This window comes from Musca vetustissima, unplaced genomic scaffold (genome assembly GCF_032173495.1).
Source record: "Musca vetustissima isolate MV318-11 ecotype Yass unplaced genomic scaffold, APGP_CSIRO_Mvet_v1 utg200363, whole genome shotgun sequence".
Taxonomy (NCBI): domain Eukaryota; kingdom Metazoa; phylum Arthropoda; class Insecta; order Diptera; family Muscidae; genus Musca; species Musca vetustissima.
This window is the reverse complement of record NW_026878036.1, coordinates 7,045-23,197: the sequence shown is the minus strand read 5'-3', so window position 1 is coordinate 23,197 and position 16,153 is coordinate 7,045. Positions and strand designations below refer to the sequence as shown.

Sequence of the window (16,153 nt, the reverse complement as noted above, 5' to 3'; positions counted from 1 at the left end):
CTATTGTTTCTTAAGAAACATGAATTATCGCTAATGTTGACAAACCTCATTTACTTAGCTCGATTTAATTTTATATAGAGATAGGTTGTAGTGTTGTTGAAGATTATTAAAGGCGTTTTTCATATTTAGTTATAGGATTTTTTAAGTTATTTGAAGTTATATAAAACTGATGTCGACTATTGGTACATGCCAGAATTGGGTGCGTTTACCCTATATGTATACAGTGCGAAGCGAGTAGTGTTTGTATTTTGGACAATTTTTACGTCATAAAAATAAAAGCAAAAAAGCAAATTCAAAAGTGTTGGTCGTATTTTATTGAGTACTTTGTACTTAACAAATCAACATAAATTAAAAAAATAAAATAATAAAAAATCAACCACCATGTACTTACTTCTGCACGTTTGAAAAAAAATGCAGAATACGAACTCAGAGTTCCTGAGTTCTCTCTAAAAGAGCCGCAGCTGTGTTGCTTAAAAATGTTGCATGTGTAAATCCAGACTTATACCCTAGTTGTATATTTTTAATGTGTCACTTATGCAATTTCGCATATTTCAATCAGTTCTAGTGCGATTTCATTAGAAATATTATTCCAATCACATGAGATCCACTGCCAAAGTTCGTAAAAATCATTAGGGACTGATTGGTGGCGTAGGGGATGATAGATACCAAGCAACGGCTCTGATTGGCTTTAACATGGCGAAGCCCAGGCTTATCTTGGTCCCTCTTTCATCTCAATTGTGGACACTGACCCCCCCCCCCCCGCGGTGTCACCTGGGGAGCTATTCTCATCACCCGATGAAATAGTGAGCTAACATGTGCCGCGAGTTCACCCATAAGAACTATAAAAAAATGGGTTGAGGCGTCGGGTTAGTTGCCCACCCTCGGAAAACCCAACCTACTATGAAAAAGCAAAGAAAAAGAAAACCAAACCCCCCTAATGTTGACGACCCCCGCAAACGTCTAAAGGACTCCTGATCAAGTAACGAGAAATCAAATTGATCATGTTGTGATAGACGGAAGGCATGCATCCAGTGTGTTAGACGTCCGATCGATCCGAGGAGCGAATATCGATTCGGACCATTACCTTGTGGCAGCCAAGGTACGCACCCGTCTAAATGTTGCAGCAAAGGTGCGATCTAATACAACACGGAAACTCGACGTCGAAAAGCTGCAAACACAACAGGTAGCCGAGGCCTACTCCGCTCAACTTACCCATCTGCTTGAAGAAAGCACTTCTTGTCCCGATAATAGTATAGAAACACAATGGCAAAGAATTGCCCACTCCCTACAAACTGCAGCAAAAAGAACAATTGGGTACCAAAAACCACCACCAAGAAACCCATGGTACGATCAGGAGTGTCGTAATGTTACTGATGTGAAAAACGCAGCGTATAGGGCAACCCTGCAGACAGTAGCAACACGTAATGTGATGGAGAATTATTGGGAGAAAGGGAGAGAGGAGAAATGTATTTTTAGAAAATGAAGAAATAACAAGAAAAACATGAGCGTGAGCAAATCGAGATGTACAGGAGTCAGTATGAAGTCGGGAAATTTTACCAACGAGTAAAACACCAAACCGAAGGCTTTGGTGCAGGCACATCCTCCTGTAGAGATGAAGAAGGAAACCTGGTGACAGATACAGACAGCGTGTTGAGGATCTGAAAGGAGCATTTTGAAAAGCTTCTGGTATCAAATAGTGGCGATGAAGAAGATACCCCAGAACCAATAGGAGATGATGGTATAGAGTGTATACCACCTAGCCAAGATGAGGTCATAAAAGCAATTAATCGGCTCAAGAACAACAAAGCAGCAGGAGCCGATGGGTTACCAGCCGAACTATTCAAGACTGGTGGCCAGATGCTGGTCAGGAGCATGCACCAGCTGATTAACACAATTTGGCTAGATGAATGCATGCCCAATGATTGGAACCTCAGCATCCTGTGTCCCGTGCACAAAAAAGGAGACAAGACGATATGTGCCAACTATAGAGGAATAAGTCTCCTTCCCATCGCATATAAAGTGCTATCCAGTGTGCTGTGTGAACGATTGAAGCCAATGGTCAATGACATCATCGGACCATACCAATGCGGCTTCAGACCTGGCAAATCGACCATTGACCAGATTTTCACTCTGCGCCAAATCCTGGAAAAGACCCACGAAAAACACATCGACACATATCACCTATTTGTCGACTATAAAGCCGCATTCGACAGCCCTATCCGTTCAGAGGTGTTTAAAGCCATGTCTGCGTTCGGCATTCCTGCAAAATTAATACGGCTATGCAGGATAACTTTAAGTGGCACAAGGTCAGCCGTTAAAGTAGGAAAGGACCTATCGGAGCCCTTCAATACCGAACGAGGATTCAGACAAGGTGACAGTTTGTCGTGTGATCTTTTTAACATCCTACTGGAAAAGGTCATACGAGACGCAAAGGTGAACAGAAATGACACTCTGTACACCAAACAACACCAGTTACTCGCCTACGCCGATGACATCGATATAATGGGTCGAACATTGCGAGCGGTAACAGCCACCTTTGAACAAATTGAAAAGGAGTCTGCTAAAGTGGGTCTGGCAGTAAACGGCGAGAAGACCAAGCTGATGGTATCAACGCGCAAGACGTCCAGTAGACTCGGACCAACTGTGGAACTTGAGAACTACAGCTTCGAGGTAGTTAAAGACTTTATATACCTTGGTACCGCCATAAATAAAACGAATGATATCAGTTTTGAAATTCGGAGAAGGATTGTGATGGCCAACAGATGCTACTATGGTCTAAGTAAGCAGTTTAGAAACAAGGCCACCTCTCGCCAGGTCTTAGTCGAATTTAGCGACTTTAGCTATTAGAGATTTTAAGAGCGAACAATTACCGGCCATCTGTATTTGGGCCCAATATAAAGACTTTGTAGGTATTTTGTTGTTTTTAGCCGAATTTTCCAACCTAAGTAACGTTTATTTTTAATTGGAAGTTTTTTACGTATGTGTACGAAAAGTACTAAATCGTACTATAATTGGTACAATTTGGATTTGGATGAACCAATAGAGAAGGGATCCTCTAGGTTGGAGTTAGGACCATTGCTGGGGTGTAGGATTGGGGTATGCAGAAAATTTTGCGAATTCGTACTAATGTGTACTATATGGTACCAAATTTGGATTTGGGTGAACCGATAAAGTTGGAATATTGATGTTAGGATCACTGTTGGGTGTAGGATTGGGGTATGTAGGAAGTTTTGGTATTGAAAATTCATACTACTATATACTAAATGGTACCATTTATGTGAATCGATAAAGGTGGAATCTTGAAATTTGAAGTTAGGATCACTTTGTGGGTGTAGGATTGGGGTATGTATGATGTTTTTGAATTAGGTACTATGGTGTACTAAATAAGGTGCAAATTGAATTGTGGGTAAACGGATAGAGTTGGAATCCTGAAACTTGGATTTAGGATCACTGTGGGGGTGTAGTATTGGGGTATTTAGGAAGTTTCGGAAATTGGTACTATTGTGTACTAAATTTGGTACAATTTGAATTTTAGGTGAGCTAATAAAGTGTGAATCGTGAAATTTGATGTAAGGATCACTGTTGTAGTGTAGGATTGGGATATGTAGCAAGTTTTGAAATTTTGTACCAATGTGTACAAAATGGTACCAAATGATTTGGGCGAACCGATAGAGCTGGAACACTGAAATTTGGAAATAAGTTTACTGTTGGAGTGTAGAATGATGGTATGGATGTAGTTTTGGAAATTAATACTTATGAGTACTAAATTGTACTAAATTTGGTAAAATTTAAATTTAGGGTGATCTGATAGAGCTGGGTGTAGGATATGTACGAAGATTTGTAAATGCGTACTAATGTGTACTAAAAAGTACCAAACTGGGATTTCGTTGAACCAATTGTGCTCGAATCTTGACATTTGAAATTGGGATCACTGTTGGGGTGTTGGATTGGGGTATGTAGGAAGTTTTGGAAATACCTACTAATATGTTCTTTATTACACAAAATTTGGTACATTTTGGATTAAGAGTGAACCGATAGAGCTGGAATCCTAAAATTGGGTAATGAGATTTCCATCGGATTGCATAATGTAGGTATTAATGGAAATTTTAACTTATGTGTTCTAAGTGGTACTAATTGTGATTTAGGTGAACCGATAGAATCCTGAAATTTGGAATTAAGATTGGGGTATGTGGGAAGTTTTGGAAATTCGTGCTTATGATTGTTAAAGTAGCTAGTTATGGAAAATTATATTAATGTGTACTAAATAACTATTTTTGAAAACTTTCGACTTATTCTTCTTAAACTATTTTTTTAAATAATTAAATAATTTTGAAATTTCCTCTGAATAAAACACTTGCCATGTTTTTTTATATTTTTTAATATAATTGGTTTTTTCTTTATTTTGTTTTCATAATCATTCATTTTTTACACATTTCTTCTTAGTAGACTTATTTACAAAAAAATAAAAATTGTTTTTAAACATACACATATATAAAAAAAAATTGTTTACATTAAACATAACATAAAAAATAGAAACGAAAGAATGAAATATTAATTTATACACAAAAGGCAAACAAATAAAAATAAAATACAAATAAAATAAAATTTGGCGGATTTTCCAATCAACGACCTCCAAAAATCAAAGATAGGTTGGGAAGGGATGCAAAAGAGATTATTCTCATTTTTTGTTTCGATGTACTAGTTAAGCAATTTGAAGCTGGTGAATATTTTTCGCCGTGTCGGAACCACCACAACAATTCGAAGTGAAGCAAAGGAAAATCTTTTTTTTTCAATATTTTGTATCACAATTTTTACTTTGCCCACCCGAAGTGTTGTGGAGATTCCTTTAGGCCTTTTAGAAAAATATTAATTTTTTAGAATAACTTAGAAAACTAAGAGATTTATAATAAATTGTCTATTATAAAAATTTAGTTAGAAAAATATTAGAACAAATCCTTCAATAAAGAGGATTTCAATTTGTGGCAGTGCTTAAATACAAAAGTAAGAGAGCTTCAATATTCTCTTAACTAATTTCGGTGATTTTTTTCTCTTCACAATTTTCGCTTCATTTCCCAACTTATCTTCCAACAGAGGCCAATTCTGGAAAACCCTTTAATAAAAATAGTGGCAAAGTTTTTTCCCTTTTTTCGACAAAGGAAAAATGGAGGTGGGGTGAAAAGGGGAACGAGGGGGGAGGATAAAATAATAAAAATTAAAACTAGTTCATGTTTTCATCTCCTTCTTCTTCTTCTTCTTCTTCTAAGCAGAAAGAAAATAATAAACGAAAAGAAAATCATTTACACTCTTCTGTCGTTTTTTGTTGTTGTTAATTTTTGGGATTTTGTTGTTGTTGTTTTTTGTTAGAGTGGCCTATGAGAGTTCATTGTCATGAGCCTCCGATAGCTTACTTCTTTTTGTGATGATAACCTCCATGGGATTCATAGACGGCACCACCATGACCATAGCCTCCATAACCGCCGTGACCATAACCACCACCAGAGACAGCGTAGCCGCCACCATAGCTAACGGCAGCAGGGGCAGACACCACAGCGGCGCCATGTTGAACAACGGAGTGGCCAGCAACAACGGGTACACCTACGGGCACGGGTACTGGCTTCTCAACATGAACGGGCACGGGGCGGGTGACATGTACTGGGTAGGGGCGATCCACCTCAACCTTGACTGGTACAGGCACTGGGCGATCTACAGCATAGGGCACTGGCTTCTCAACGGTGTAGGGTTGAGGAACTGGCACAGGTACCTTAACGGGGTAGGGACGATCTACAGGCACTGGGTAGGGACGGTCAACGCGTACGGGTACCTCAACACGCACCTGTTTCTCATAGACAACAGGGTAGGGTTTCTCCACAGTGACGGGGTAAGGTTTAGGTACAGCAACAGGGACTGGACGATCAACTGGTACATGGACGGGGACCTTAACTTGCTTAATAACTTCATAGGGTTGGGGTACTGGCACTGGTACCTTAACGGGAACCTGGACATGTTTCACCACTTCATAGGGTTGTGGTACGGGAACCTTAACGGGCACTTGCACATGCTTAATCACTTCATAGGGTTGTGGCACTGGAACCTTAACGGGATAAGGACGATCGACAGGAACATGGACGGGTACTTCAACCTTCTTGATAACTTCATAGGGTTGGGGAACATGGACGGGTACTTTAACGTATTCCTTAACATGAACGGGTACCTTTCTAATAACTTCATAGGGTTGTGGTACGGGTACCTTAACCTCAACGGGTACATGTTTAATATGCTCCACAGGGTAGGGACGATCAACGGTTACTGGTACAGGAACACCCTTTGTAATGGTGATGGTCTTATGGACATCAGCCATTTGACTAATCAAAAATTCTTGTGGTGCACTGTGACCATAAGCAACAGCTGGGCCCGAATGACCAATAATGGCATTGCTGCCATAACCATAACCATGGCCGGAGGTAATTGAACCATGTCCCAAATAGCCTAAATCCAAACCGGAGTGACCATAACCATAACCCAATTCTAGAAGGCCACGTTTGTCCAATTTCTTTTCGAGTGGTACCTTCTTTTCGTTGAGGGATTTTTTGGCAGCAGTTTCAGCGTAGGCTGAAGCCACCAACAATGTGGCAAGACAGATCTGGAAAGATGGGGAAGAGAAGGGAAAATTAGTTAATTATGAATTTAATAAATTGTAGATTTCAAACATAAATATTTAAAGTTATTAATGACTTTAAAGTAGGATTTAATTACTTATTTATTTTATTAATAAATTAAAATCGGTTAAGATTTTAATATAGCTCCCATATACAAATTCTTTTTACTAGGTCAACTACCATATAAATTTCAGTATTTATTTTTTTATACTTTAATGTTATTTAATAATTAATTTTTTTATTAAATTTTATTAAAAATATTATTTTAAAATTAATTTAAATTCAGTTTATTACCCCACTTGCTCACAACCTAATAATAACGCATTGATAACTGAAAGACTTAAGAAACAAACATGCTCCATTGGGCATAACGGGCATGCTTAATACAAAGGGAGTGAGAGCAAGAGAGTAATACCATGTGGTCTCCCAACAAGAATTGATTTGTTTTCATAGCCTTCAAAACAACACTAAATAACAGAGTCACAAGAAGAAGAAAAAACACATATACTGATGGGCACCTATGGTTAGAACCATAGGTGCCCATCAGTATACTTTAAAGTAGCTGCCTACTCACACGCATTGTTATGCTCTTTCAGTCAGTCGTTGTTTGACAGTCAACGAATGAACTCATGCTGGGGTGCGCGCACGACTTCGTGTCCGCAGAACTAGAAAATCAACGAAATAACACTTAGGGATAAAAGTGTTTCAGTATATTTGGATTTTTATTTTATTATTCAAAATGCGTTTTGTATGTTTAAAAAATTTTAAAAATAACAGAACAATTTCTTTTTTTTAAAGAATTAAATATTTGATAATTATCGTAGTATTTAATATTATAATATGATTATTATATTATATGCTACTTTATAAACTTTATTAGATTTTTATGACATATACACTTTGTAATTCATATAAAAACATTTTTAATAATGCTTTTATTTTATATAATAACAAAAATTAAATTCATCAATAATTTTTTCCGACCACAAAAATGTACACACAATTTTGTTCAGTACTGTTCTGTTTTCTCTCACACATACTAACGCATTTTAATTTTGGGCACCTATGTTAGAACTGACTAAGAAACTAACATTGACTCCAACAACACTAGCTAACCTACAGAGCTGTAAAACAAAAAACGCCCAGTGAAATGAAGAGAGTGAGAGAGAATCCCAATAAGGTTGATCTCTTTATTATAATGACATCACAATGATGGGTGGCTTCTAAAAAATGATATGCCAACATTGTGGGAGTGAGAGAGCAAATATTTAAGAAACAAACAGTCCAAAAAGAAAAACTTATTAACAAATGAATTTAATTTAGTAATGATATTTAAATAATATGGAGGCAAAATGTTTAATATAAAATTATTGTTATTTTTGTTTCTTTTCAGGTAAGTTCCCAAAATCGATCATAAAATTTCTATAATATGTGGTAAGTTTAGGGTAGAATAATTTTAAAATCATTTATATAATTGTATGGAAAAGCAGTACTAAAGTACATTTCTTTTAGTCACTTTTGTAGTTGTTAAAAGCAATTTGAAATATATAACAAACTTTTTCTTGGGACTTTTGAATCGGCTAGAACGATATTGGCTGCAATTTATTAGAAAAAAGGAATCGTACAATTGGAAATATTTTTCTAGTGACTATTAATTTTTTTTAATTGTGGGTCAACCATATTTTTTAATGGACTGTCAGAAGCTTGTATGTAAAAAAATGAATATTTTCTAGGGTCAAAATTTTTGATTTTTTATAAAATATTTCGTTTAAAATATTTTCACCCTTTTGAACCTTCCACCATGTGATGTACATTCAAAAATTGTTTATAAAGTCGAGACCTTTATATAGAGACAATGTCATGGTGAATTGTCAGCTAAGCGATTGTTTATACTCTTAGATATTTAAATACCAAATTACGACATATAGGTTGGAAAACTAAGCTTGAAAAAGCGGAACCTCTGTATTTTTTTACAAGTATTCAAAAATTTCTGGGGAGAAGTAATTTCTTTACCAAATTTAAGCCTTTATGGCTGGAAATGAAGACAAAATCCTCAAAAAAGCGAACATTTTGCTGGACCTTTATATGACGGGGTATGACAAAATATTAATTTACATTGATCATTCTCCCCGCAGATTTTTGCTAAATCAGAGCTTTTTAGAAAATGGGCGGGATCTTTATATGGAGGCTATGCCCAAAGATATGCCAGCTTCCAAAAAATCGATATGCCAAATTAAAGCATTTTCGGCTGGAAAATGCAGCTTGAACCATCGTTGGCTACCCGGAAACTTGGGTCAATATTCATATTTTTTTGTAGGGAGATTTTCTTCTCAATGAAAATGCAACATATCAAAGTGGAGCCGATTAGGTTGAAAAAAATGCACAAATTCCCCAAAATACCGAAATTTGAGATGTTGCATAATATTTATTAGGATGACTTTCTACACAGTGAGAATCCAAAATTCCAAATTACAGGTGATGAGGTTGAAAATCGTGGGGTTAATGGTTTTAAAATACCGAATATTAGGATGTACCGTTATATGGGGCCTACACCGAGACATGGGCTTATATTCGGTAGGGAGATTTCGCCAAAATATCGAAGTTTGGGATGTTGCTTTGCTATCCTAAAAAGTGAACCAATATTGATAATTTTTATTAGGGTGATTTTCTACTCAGTGAGTGATTAGGTTGAAAATCGTGCATAATCGATTTAAAATGCGGAATATACCCTATGAATTAATTTTGAATTTTTGCGAACTCTTTCGTAATTTCAACAACATCCAACGTCATTCTGATCTAGAAACATTAAAATGGTAAATAAAATGTTTTTTTTTTATGAAATAGAAATAGTTTTTCTGAGTCAGAGTCGTCTTACCCATGCCCTTCTCGGTATTTTATTTTGGTTCCATTTTCTGCAGAAATAAATAATTGTGATATATTTTACCTCCATTAGAATTCATCCACCCACTCTAATCACATTAATTTGGCGCTTACAACAAACCCATTAACCTTCAACCATTCAAAGTGTAATTGCTCAAGTTCGTGTCTTAAGTCTTTCGTATTATGTTAGGAAATTACAAACATCCTCCAACTCTTGTGAATGTTTTTGTTTGTAAAACCGCCAAAAACCAAAAATGAAACAACCGCTAATTCATTTGGAACAGGTGTTGAATGAATGCAAATGACCTTGTTAAATATACCCAACACTCTCCCACCCCCTCTCACCAAAATAAAATGTCATTAAAGGTTGATTTATGCAAACAAAAAATGTGTTTCACATTAAAATTTGCAATGAAAAAAAAAAGAAAAATGAAGAAGATCACAACAATGATTCAGCAAAGGAAAGAATATATAAATAACAAAATAAAATGGACGAAAAAAAAAGAAATGAAAGATTTAATATATGATAGTCAAATGTGAAGCGGTAGCAGAGTAGCTTAGCTGGGAGGTAAATTAAAAAAAATCAAACAGAAAAGAAAAAAAAAATGTTCCAAACAAAACCGACCTACCACAAAAAATCGTCAAACACACAAGCTTTTGTTTTTATTATTTTAAGGCGGTTTTGTTTTTTTGTGGTGTGTCTTCGGTGCTGCTTAGCCAGTCCAGACATGTCATACTGCTGATATGCTAGCCGGTATTTTTTGTTTGTGTTTTTTCTTCAATTTTGTTTAGCCATACAGTTGGTTTTTGCTGTGTTGCATGTCTGTTGTTGTTGGTTGTTGTTTTGTTTTTGATTTCTTTTATCAACATTTGGGTGGTTTCTTTGTTGACGGAAATATTATGATTATAACGTTCGGTTTTTGGAATGCATTACAAGTAGCTATTTCTTGTCTAGAAAATTGTCGAGTAATTGTTATTGTTTTTTCGCCCAAGTATTTGAAATCAGTTATGCATGGTTAATCATATTTTTTTGAACTTTTTGTTTGAAAACTTTTTCTACGAAATTTTTTGAATTTTAATTCAAAAGAGCATGTTGTTGGCTAGGGAGGGTCCAAAAATTTTGTAAATATCATTATTGCAATTTTAATATATTTTTTGATATTAAAATCAAAAAAATATAATAGTTATCGTGTTTACAATTTTAATTGTTTGTTTTTTAAATAAATAAAATAAACAATATTTTGATATCCACTATCAATTTGATAATCAATTTTTGATAGTGTCATGTGCGTTTAATTTTTAATTTAGTTTTTTATATGTCTGTCCTCAACCATGCCAGTCAGGTTCTCCTCTGCATATGGTATTGTTACATTTCGAAACCCGACAAAAAGCAATTTCACTTGTTTATCAACCAAATGGCTATATTGGTCATCTGCATGGCTATATATATTGGCCATTTGGTTTTTGAATTAAAATTTTAAAATTGTGTGACAGTAGCCTAACTAAAAACAGAGGCACACTCAGTACCTGTCTGTCTCTCGTGCCTGCCTACCCAACCCACTTTTCCTCAAACCAAATTATGACGCACTTTCATTTAGCTGGGTGGTTGTACTCGACTCGTATTACTTAATCGTTATTGCCTTAAAAATTCCACATACTAGATTTGTGTCGTATTTTTGTTTTTGTGATTAGATAATTGTTAATTGTCTATACGTAATAATTATTGTCACTTGAGTTTAGTGGATATTATAAACGATTAACTGTATTTTGTATTTTTGCTGTAAGTATGTCAATGTGTTAGAAGGTGGCGATAATTTGTAATTGTAATAAAAAAATTGTAATTGCAATAAAAAAATTAATTTGTGCTTGTTGCCTAAGTCTTTTGTTTTGTCATATAGTGATTTTCTGTATCACTGAATATGTGATAATGGCTGAAGGAAACAGGAAATAAGAGGAGTCATTTAAAAAAGGAAACAAAGTTTGTTGCCTAAGTCTTTTGTTTTTATCATCGAATCGGTGTTTCATGATGATTTTTAGTGAGAAAATGTAAAAACAAATGTGGAACTAGCTAAGGGAATGGATCAAGAGGCAAATTACAACAGGGTTTAACTAAAAAAAGTTGGTTTTTTTGTAATTTTGGAAAATCTGGAAAAGTATTTTTTTCATACCTAAATGTATCTTGTAACAAATCGAAGTACTTCAGTTACCAGCGATACCAACTCAATGAGAAGTTCGTTGGTGCCCGACTTCGTGGTCAACATGGCATTTGCAGACAACCGCGATTTTGTCATTAAGCATGCTTTTAAATGATATTATAGAAATGGGGGATATATGCATTTCTAAAAAAAGAGAAACTATCTGTTGGATATTGTAAAGTTCCAATTTATAAAAATCATTAACATAAAGAAAAAAGTTCGTTTCCTAAGTCTTTTGTTTATCCTCGAATTTGCATTCACTAATAAACCCTTAACATATATTCCATTAAATAAATAATCTAATAAGAATGTTGGGAATAGAATAATAAAATAAGAATTATGGGAATATTCCAACGTTGTTGTGACAAATTATGGAAAGAAAATTCCCTCGTTTTAGAATGAACATTTTATATAATTTTACATCGATTATAAAAGTAGCAGACAGGCTATCCCTTTTCCCTTTTCCATGTAAATGTTCATGGAGTTCGGATTATATATCCTCCTCTAATTTTTTAGACAGACTTAATTATATTTTTTGCCGATTTTATTCCCTAAATATTAATCGATTATAGGTATCGCTTTTGAAATTCATTCAGAATTTGCAGAATTTCGTAACGATTGACGCTTATGTCAATATTAGGCACTATATCAGAGTATATAGACCCTTATAAATATTATAGAAGAACTCCAACATCTGAGTAGACCCAACAATCTAGTTGGTATGAATTTCACTTTTATACACTAGCAACTTTTTCGTATCATATCTCCCAGGAGTGAAATTAAAAGCCGTAATACTCATATTTTCTCATTTTTGATATTTGCTCTACATATAGACCGACCTTTTAAAAATCCGTTATGGACCAATTTTCTAAAAAATAGAAGGGAGTGTTAAAGATAAACCAATATTGATTAAAACGTGTAAGAAAATATGTGATAACCAATGAGAATACAGACATTTCGATTGAAAAGCTTATTATAATCTAAAAATTGCCGAACGGTGGACCGATATTGATAACCCTACGAAACTCGTGTGTTGTGAGGATATTATAAGTTTATGTGGCCCTAAAAGTTTGCAACATCACGATCAGTGTCTATTTTGGCATTTTACATGTAGGTTCGGTCTGCACTAAATAAGAAAATTATTGGTTAATATTTAGAGAAGTAAATAGCCAAAATTTCAACATAATTTTTGTCTGTTCACTCTGGTCACTCTAGATGCCACAAATGTCACCTGAACTTCATGCAATTTTTCACTGGCAGCAGATCAAAGAAACATTACGACATGACCCCTTTGATGATAACCCATCAATATTTATGAGATATATATTTACTCCGAGTAGACATGGTTCGTAGTATCGCCCGTTTACCGACTATTACATTTTTATGGTTATCTTTTGTTTAGAGAACAATACACGTCACCCACAGGTGGCTAGCTCGGTGGAATATGACATTCTTTGGGAGCAAAACTAATTTAATGTAATCATGAGGCAAATCTACATTTTTATACCCTCTAGCATAGTATGTAGGGTATATTAATTTTGTCATCCCGTTTGTAACTCATCGAAATATCCATTTCCGACCTTAAGACGATCTAGGAATGTTCGTCCGTCTGTTGTAATCACGCTTCTGAAGGAATTGAGAAAGGGTGTTGCAATTTTGCATTTAGTTGTCTTTTTTCTGCAGGCACGTCATGTTCGAAGATGAGCTATAACGGTCGACGTTTAGACACAGCCTCCATATGAGAGTACCACCCCCCAAATTTTCGGTATTTTGGGGTTCTTGAGCGCGTTTTTAAACAAAATTCGCTGAAATTTGGTTCATTGGGTTATTAGGGGGTTATAAATGAATAACCCAATTCGCTGTAATTTGGAACATTTGGTTCTTATTATGTACTTAAACTCTCCAATAAAAATTACAAATATATATAGAAATGCACATTTTCAAAAATTATTAATATTCGTCCCCGCTTCAGGGGTAGTCCCCATATAACCCCTTTTTATACCCTTCCACCCAATCTGATACAGGTTATTATGCCTCTTAGCATATTTTTGTAACAGCAATGTGTAGATTTTGTAACAGAATAAGCATAGAATCACTTTCTGAGTCGATGTATACATGTCCATAGATATTAAATTGTTAACAAAGTACACGTTGCACTTTTGATCCGATTTGGATAAAATTTGTGACAAGTCACTTATTTGGCCCAAGAACCAACCCTATTGAAATTGAAGGAAATCGGTTCTGATTTAGATATAGCTCCCACATATATATTTTCGTCGGATTTTAGTTATATGGTGCACCAAGCTCCCAATTTTTAATTAAATTAAGACATATCTTCCATATATATTTCGAACAGGTGTTTGATTGAGATTAAATTTTTAACAGTGCGGTTCCAGTTCCAAACAACTTAAATCTGCCCGAATGAAATTAAATTTAGCATAGGTTGCAGAAAGGCATGAGTGTGCTCCATCGAGGGAACTTTGACATGCAATTGTAAGGATACATATGAACAATATACCCAAAGGGGTGAAGGGTATCTTATAGCCACCCAAGTCCGACGATTTGTTCCCCGTTATGGGATTGTTTCCATACAGCCGTATTCCACCATATGCCGGCAGACATTTAGGCCAAGGCCCCATATAATGATACCAACCCAATTTCGGCATTTTTAATGTTTAGCGTGAAGGGAGCTATTGTGATGCAAAAATGTTATGATCGAAATGTCGCTCTTTTAATTGGGCATAGCACCTCATACAAAGATAACTCCAAGGATTCGGTAATTCTTACACGATGTAATAAATATTAGTCCCGTTTTAGGTATAAACTCAATTGATGTACGCATACAATTTTTTTCTTTTATGAAAATTTGCATATTGAACCAGCAGTTTCCACCAGACCCCTGCAATAAAATCCTATATACGTTGGTGATTGTCTCATATAACTTTGCCCTTTAATGTGTAGTATTTTGGGAGTTTTATACACATGTTCCACCCGACCATGCCTTCAAAAGCGATCCACATTTTTGGGGTTTTGTGTGTTTTCGGGTTTTGAAATTTGAGGATGCATTTACATGGTGGCTATGTCTAAAAGTGGATTTGACGAACCTTTCTGTCTAGAAGTGGACTTGACTAAAATACGGGCAAACGGGTAGGGCTAGGCCGTCTCAGAATTTTACCTTGATCATGAAAAGATATACGAGTAATTCCGTTAAGTAACACAGGGAATGAGTGGAGGTTATAAAATGTGAAGGTAAACTTCCTATTATCACTGTAAGGATGTATAAATAGTTAGTGATTCGATTGTCTATGTTGCAGGCTGTATTGGCTGAATTTATGGCTAAAAGAAGAATAATATGACCCATAGGTTTTCTATCCACAAAAGAATAATAAATATATTAGTAAATTAAATAAAAACAATCCTGGACGAAATGTGTTTTGGTTGGTGAGATATAATTTTTGGGAACTAAAATGACAAGGATATTGTGATCCATATTTGGATATATTTGAAGATGATATTCATAAGCACTGGTTGTACGACCCTATGATTGGATATACAAATAGTATGCCTCAAATGTACTTTTTTTGTTTAAAGTTCAAAATATATTTAATACTTTTCCATAAAAAAATTTCAAAAATTCCAAATTACTTTTTAGCATATGGTAGTGAATACGTATGTTAATTTCTACCCAAGAACGATACCTGTCTCTAATATATACTTCAAAGAATAAAATTTTTTTTTTTTTTCAAAAAAAAATTTAATTAATAATTCTGAATGGTAAACCGAACACTATTTTCCAAGGATTCACAATTATTTCTAATATATATAATTTTTTTATTTTCCCACATCTTTTTTTGTTATAAAATCTTAGCTCCACACAATTCACTTCTCTCATTTTCTTTTTTTGAATTTGAGTTATTTTATATAACACTTTTGTTTGAAATACTTACAAATAATTTCATGGTGATTTTTTTTATTGGAATGTATTGCACAGACACCACACACCCACTTTTTGTTGTTGGTTGTTGTTAATTTATTGAAGTAAGGTTACGTCTTACTAAAACAAAAATCGGGAAGAAGAATATAAACAACACAATTAGAATATTTTTTAAATTATTTTAATTATTTTTTAATGCAAGTTTTTTAATTAAATTTTTAATTTAATAGATACTTTAATTTTTATTTTAGATATTAATGTCTTTGTTATTTTAATTATTTAATTATTTAATTTTTTTTTTTTTTTGAAAAGAAAAGTTCTAGAAAACATTTCATAAAAATAACAGTTTGCTTTAAATATCCACCTTTCTGTCAAACACACACACACAAAACACCTTTAGTTTGGATTTGCTTTGGATGGTAAGGATTTGTAGAATCCGCTACGATTCCAAACCTTTAACTGGATGCTGTCTTTGGTCAGTTGGTCGC

The 16,153-nt window shown here is 34.7% G+C and overlaps 1 protein-coding gene across 1 annotated transcript; it reads right to left on the bottom strand.

Annotated features, from left to right (window-relative positions):
* Window positions 1-5,404: 5,404 nt before the first annotated feature.
* On the bottom strand, window positions 5,405-15,690 carry LOC133322811 (tetra-peptide repeat homeobox protein 1). Its single transcript, XM_061531767.1, has 2 exons — window positions 15,679-15,690; window positions 5,405-6,640 (listed from the first exon to the last, which is right to left on the bottom strand). Exons 1-2 carry the CDS (start codon window positions 15,688-15,690, stop codon window positions 5,405-5,407), a joined length of 1,248 nt encoding a protein of 415 aa, XP_061387751.1.
* Window positions 15,691-16,153: the final 463 nt, after the last annotated feature.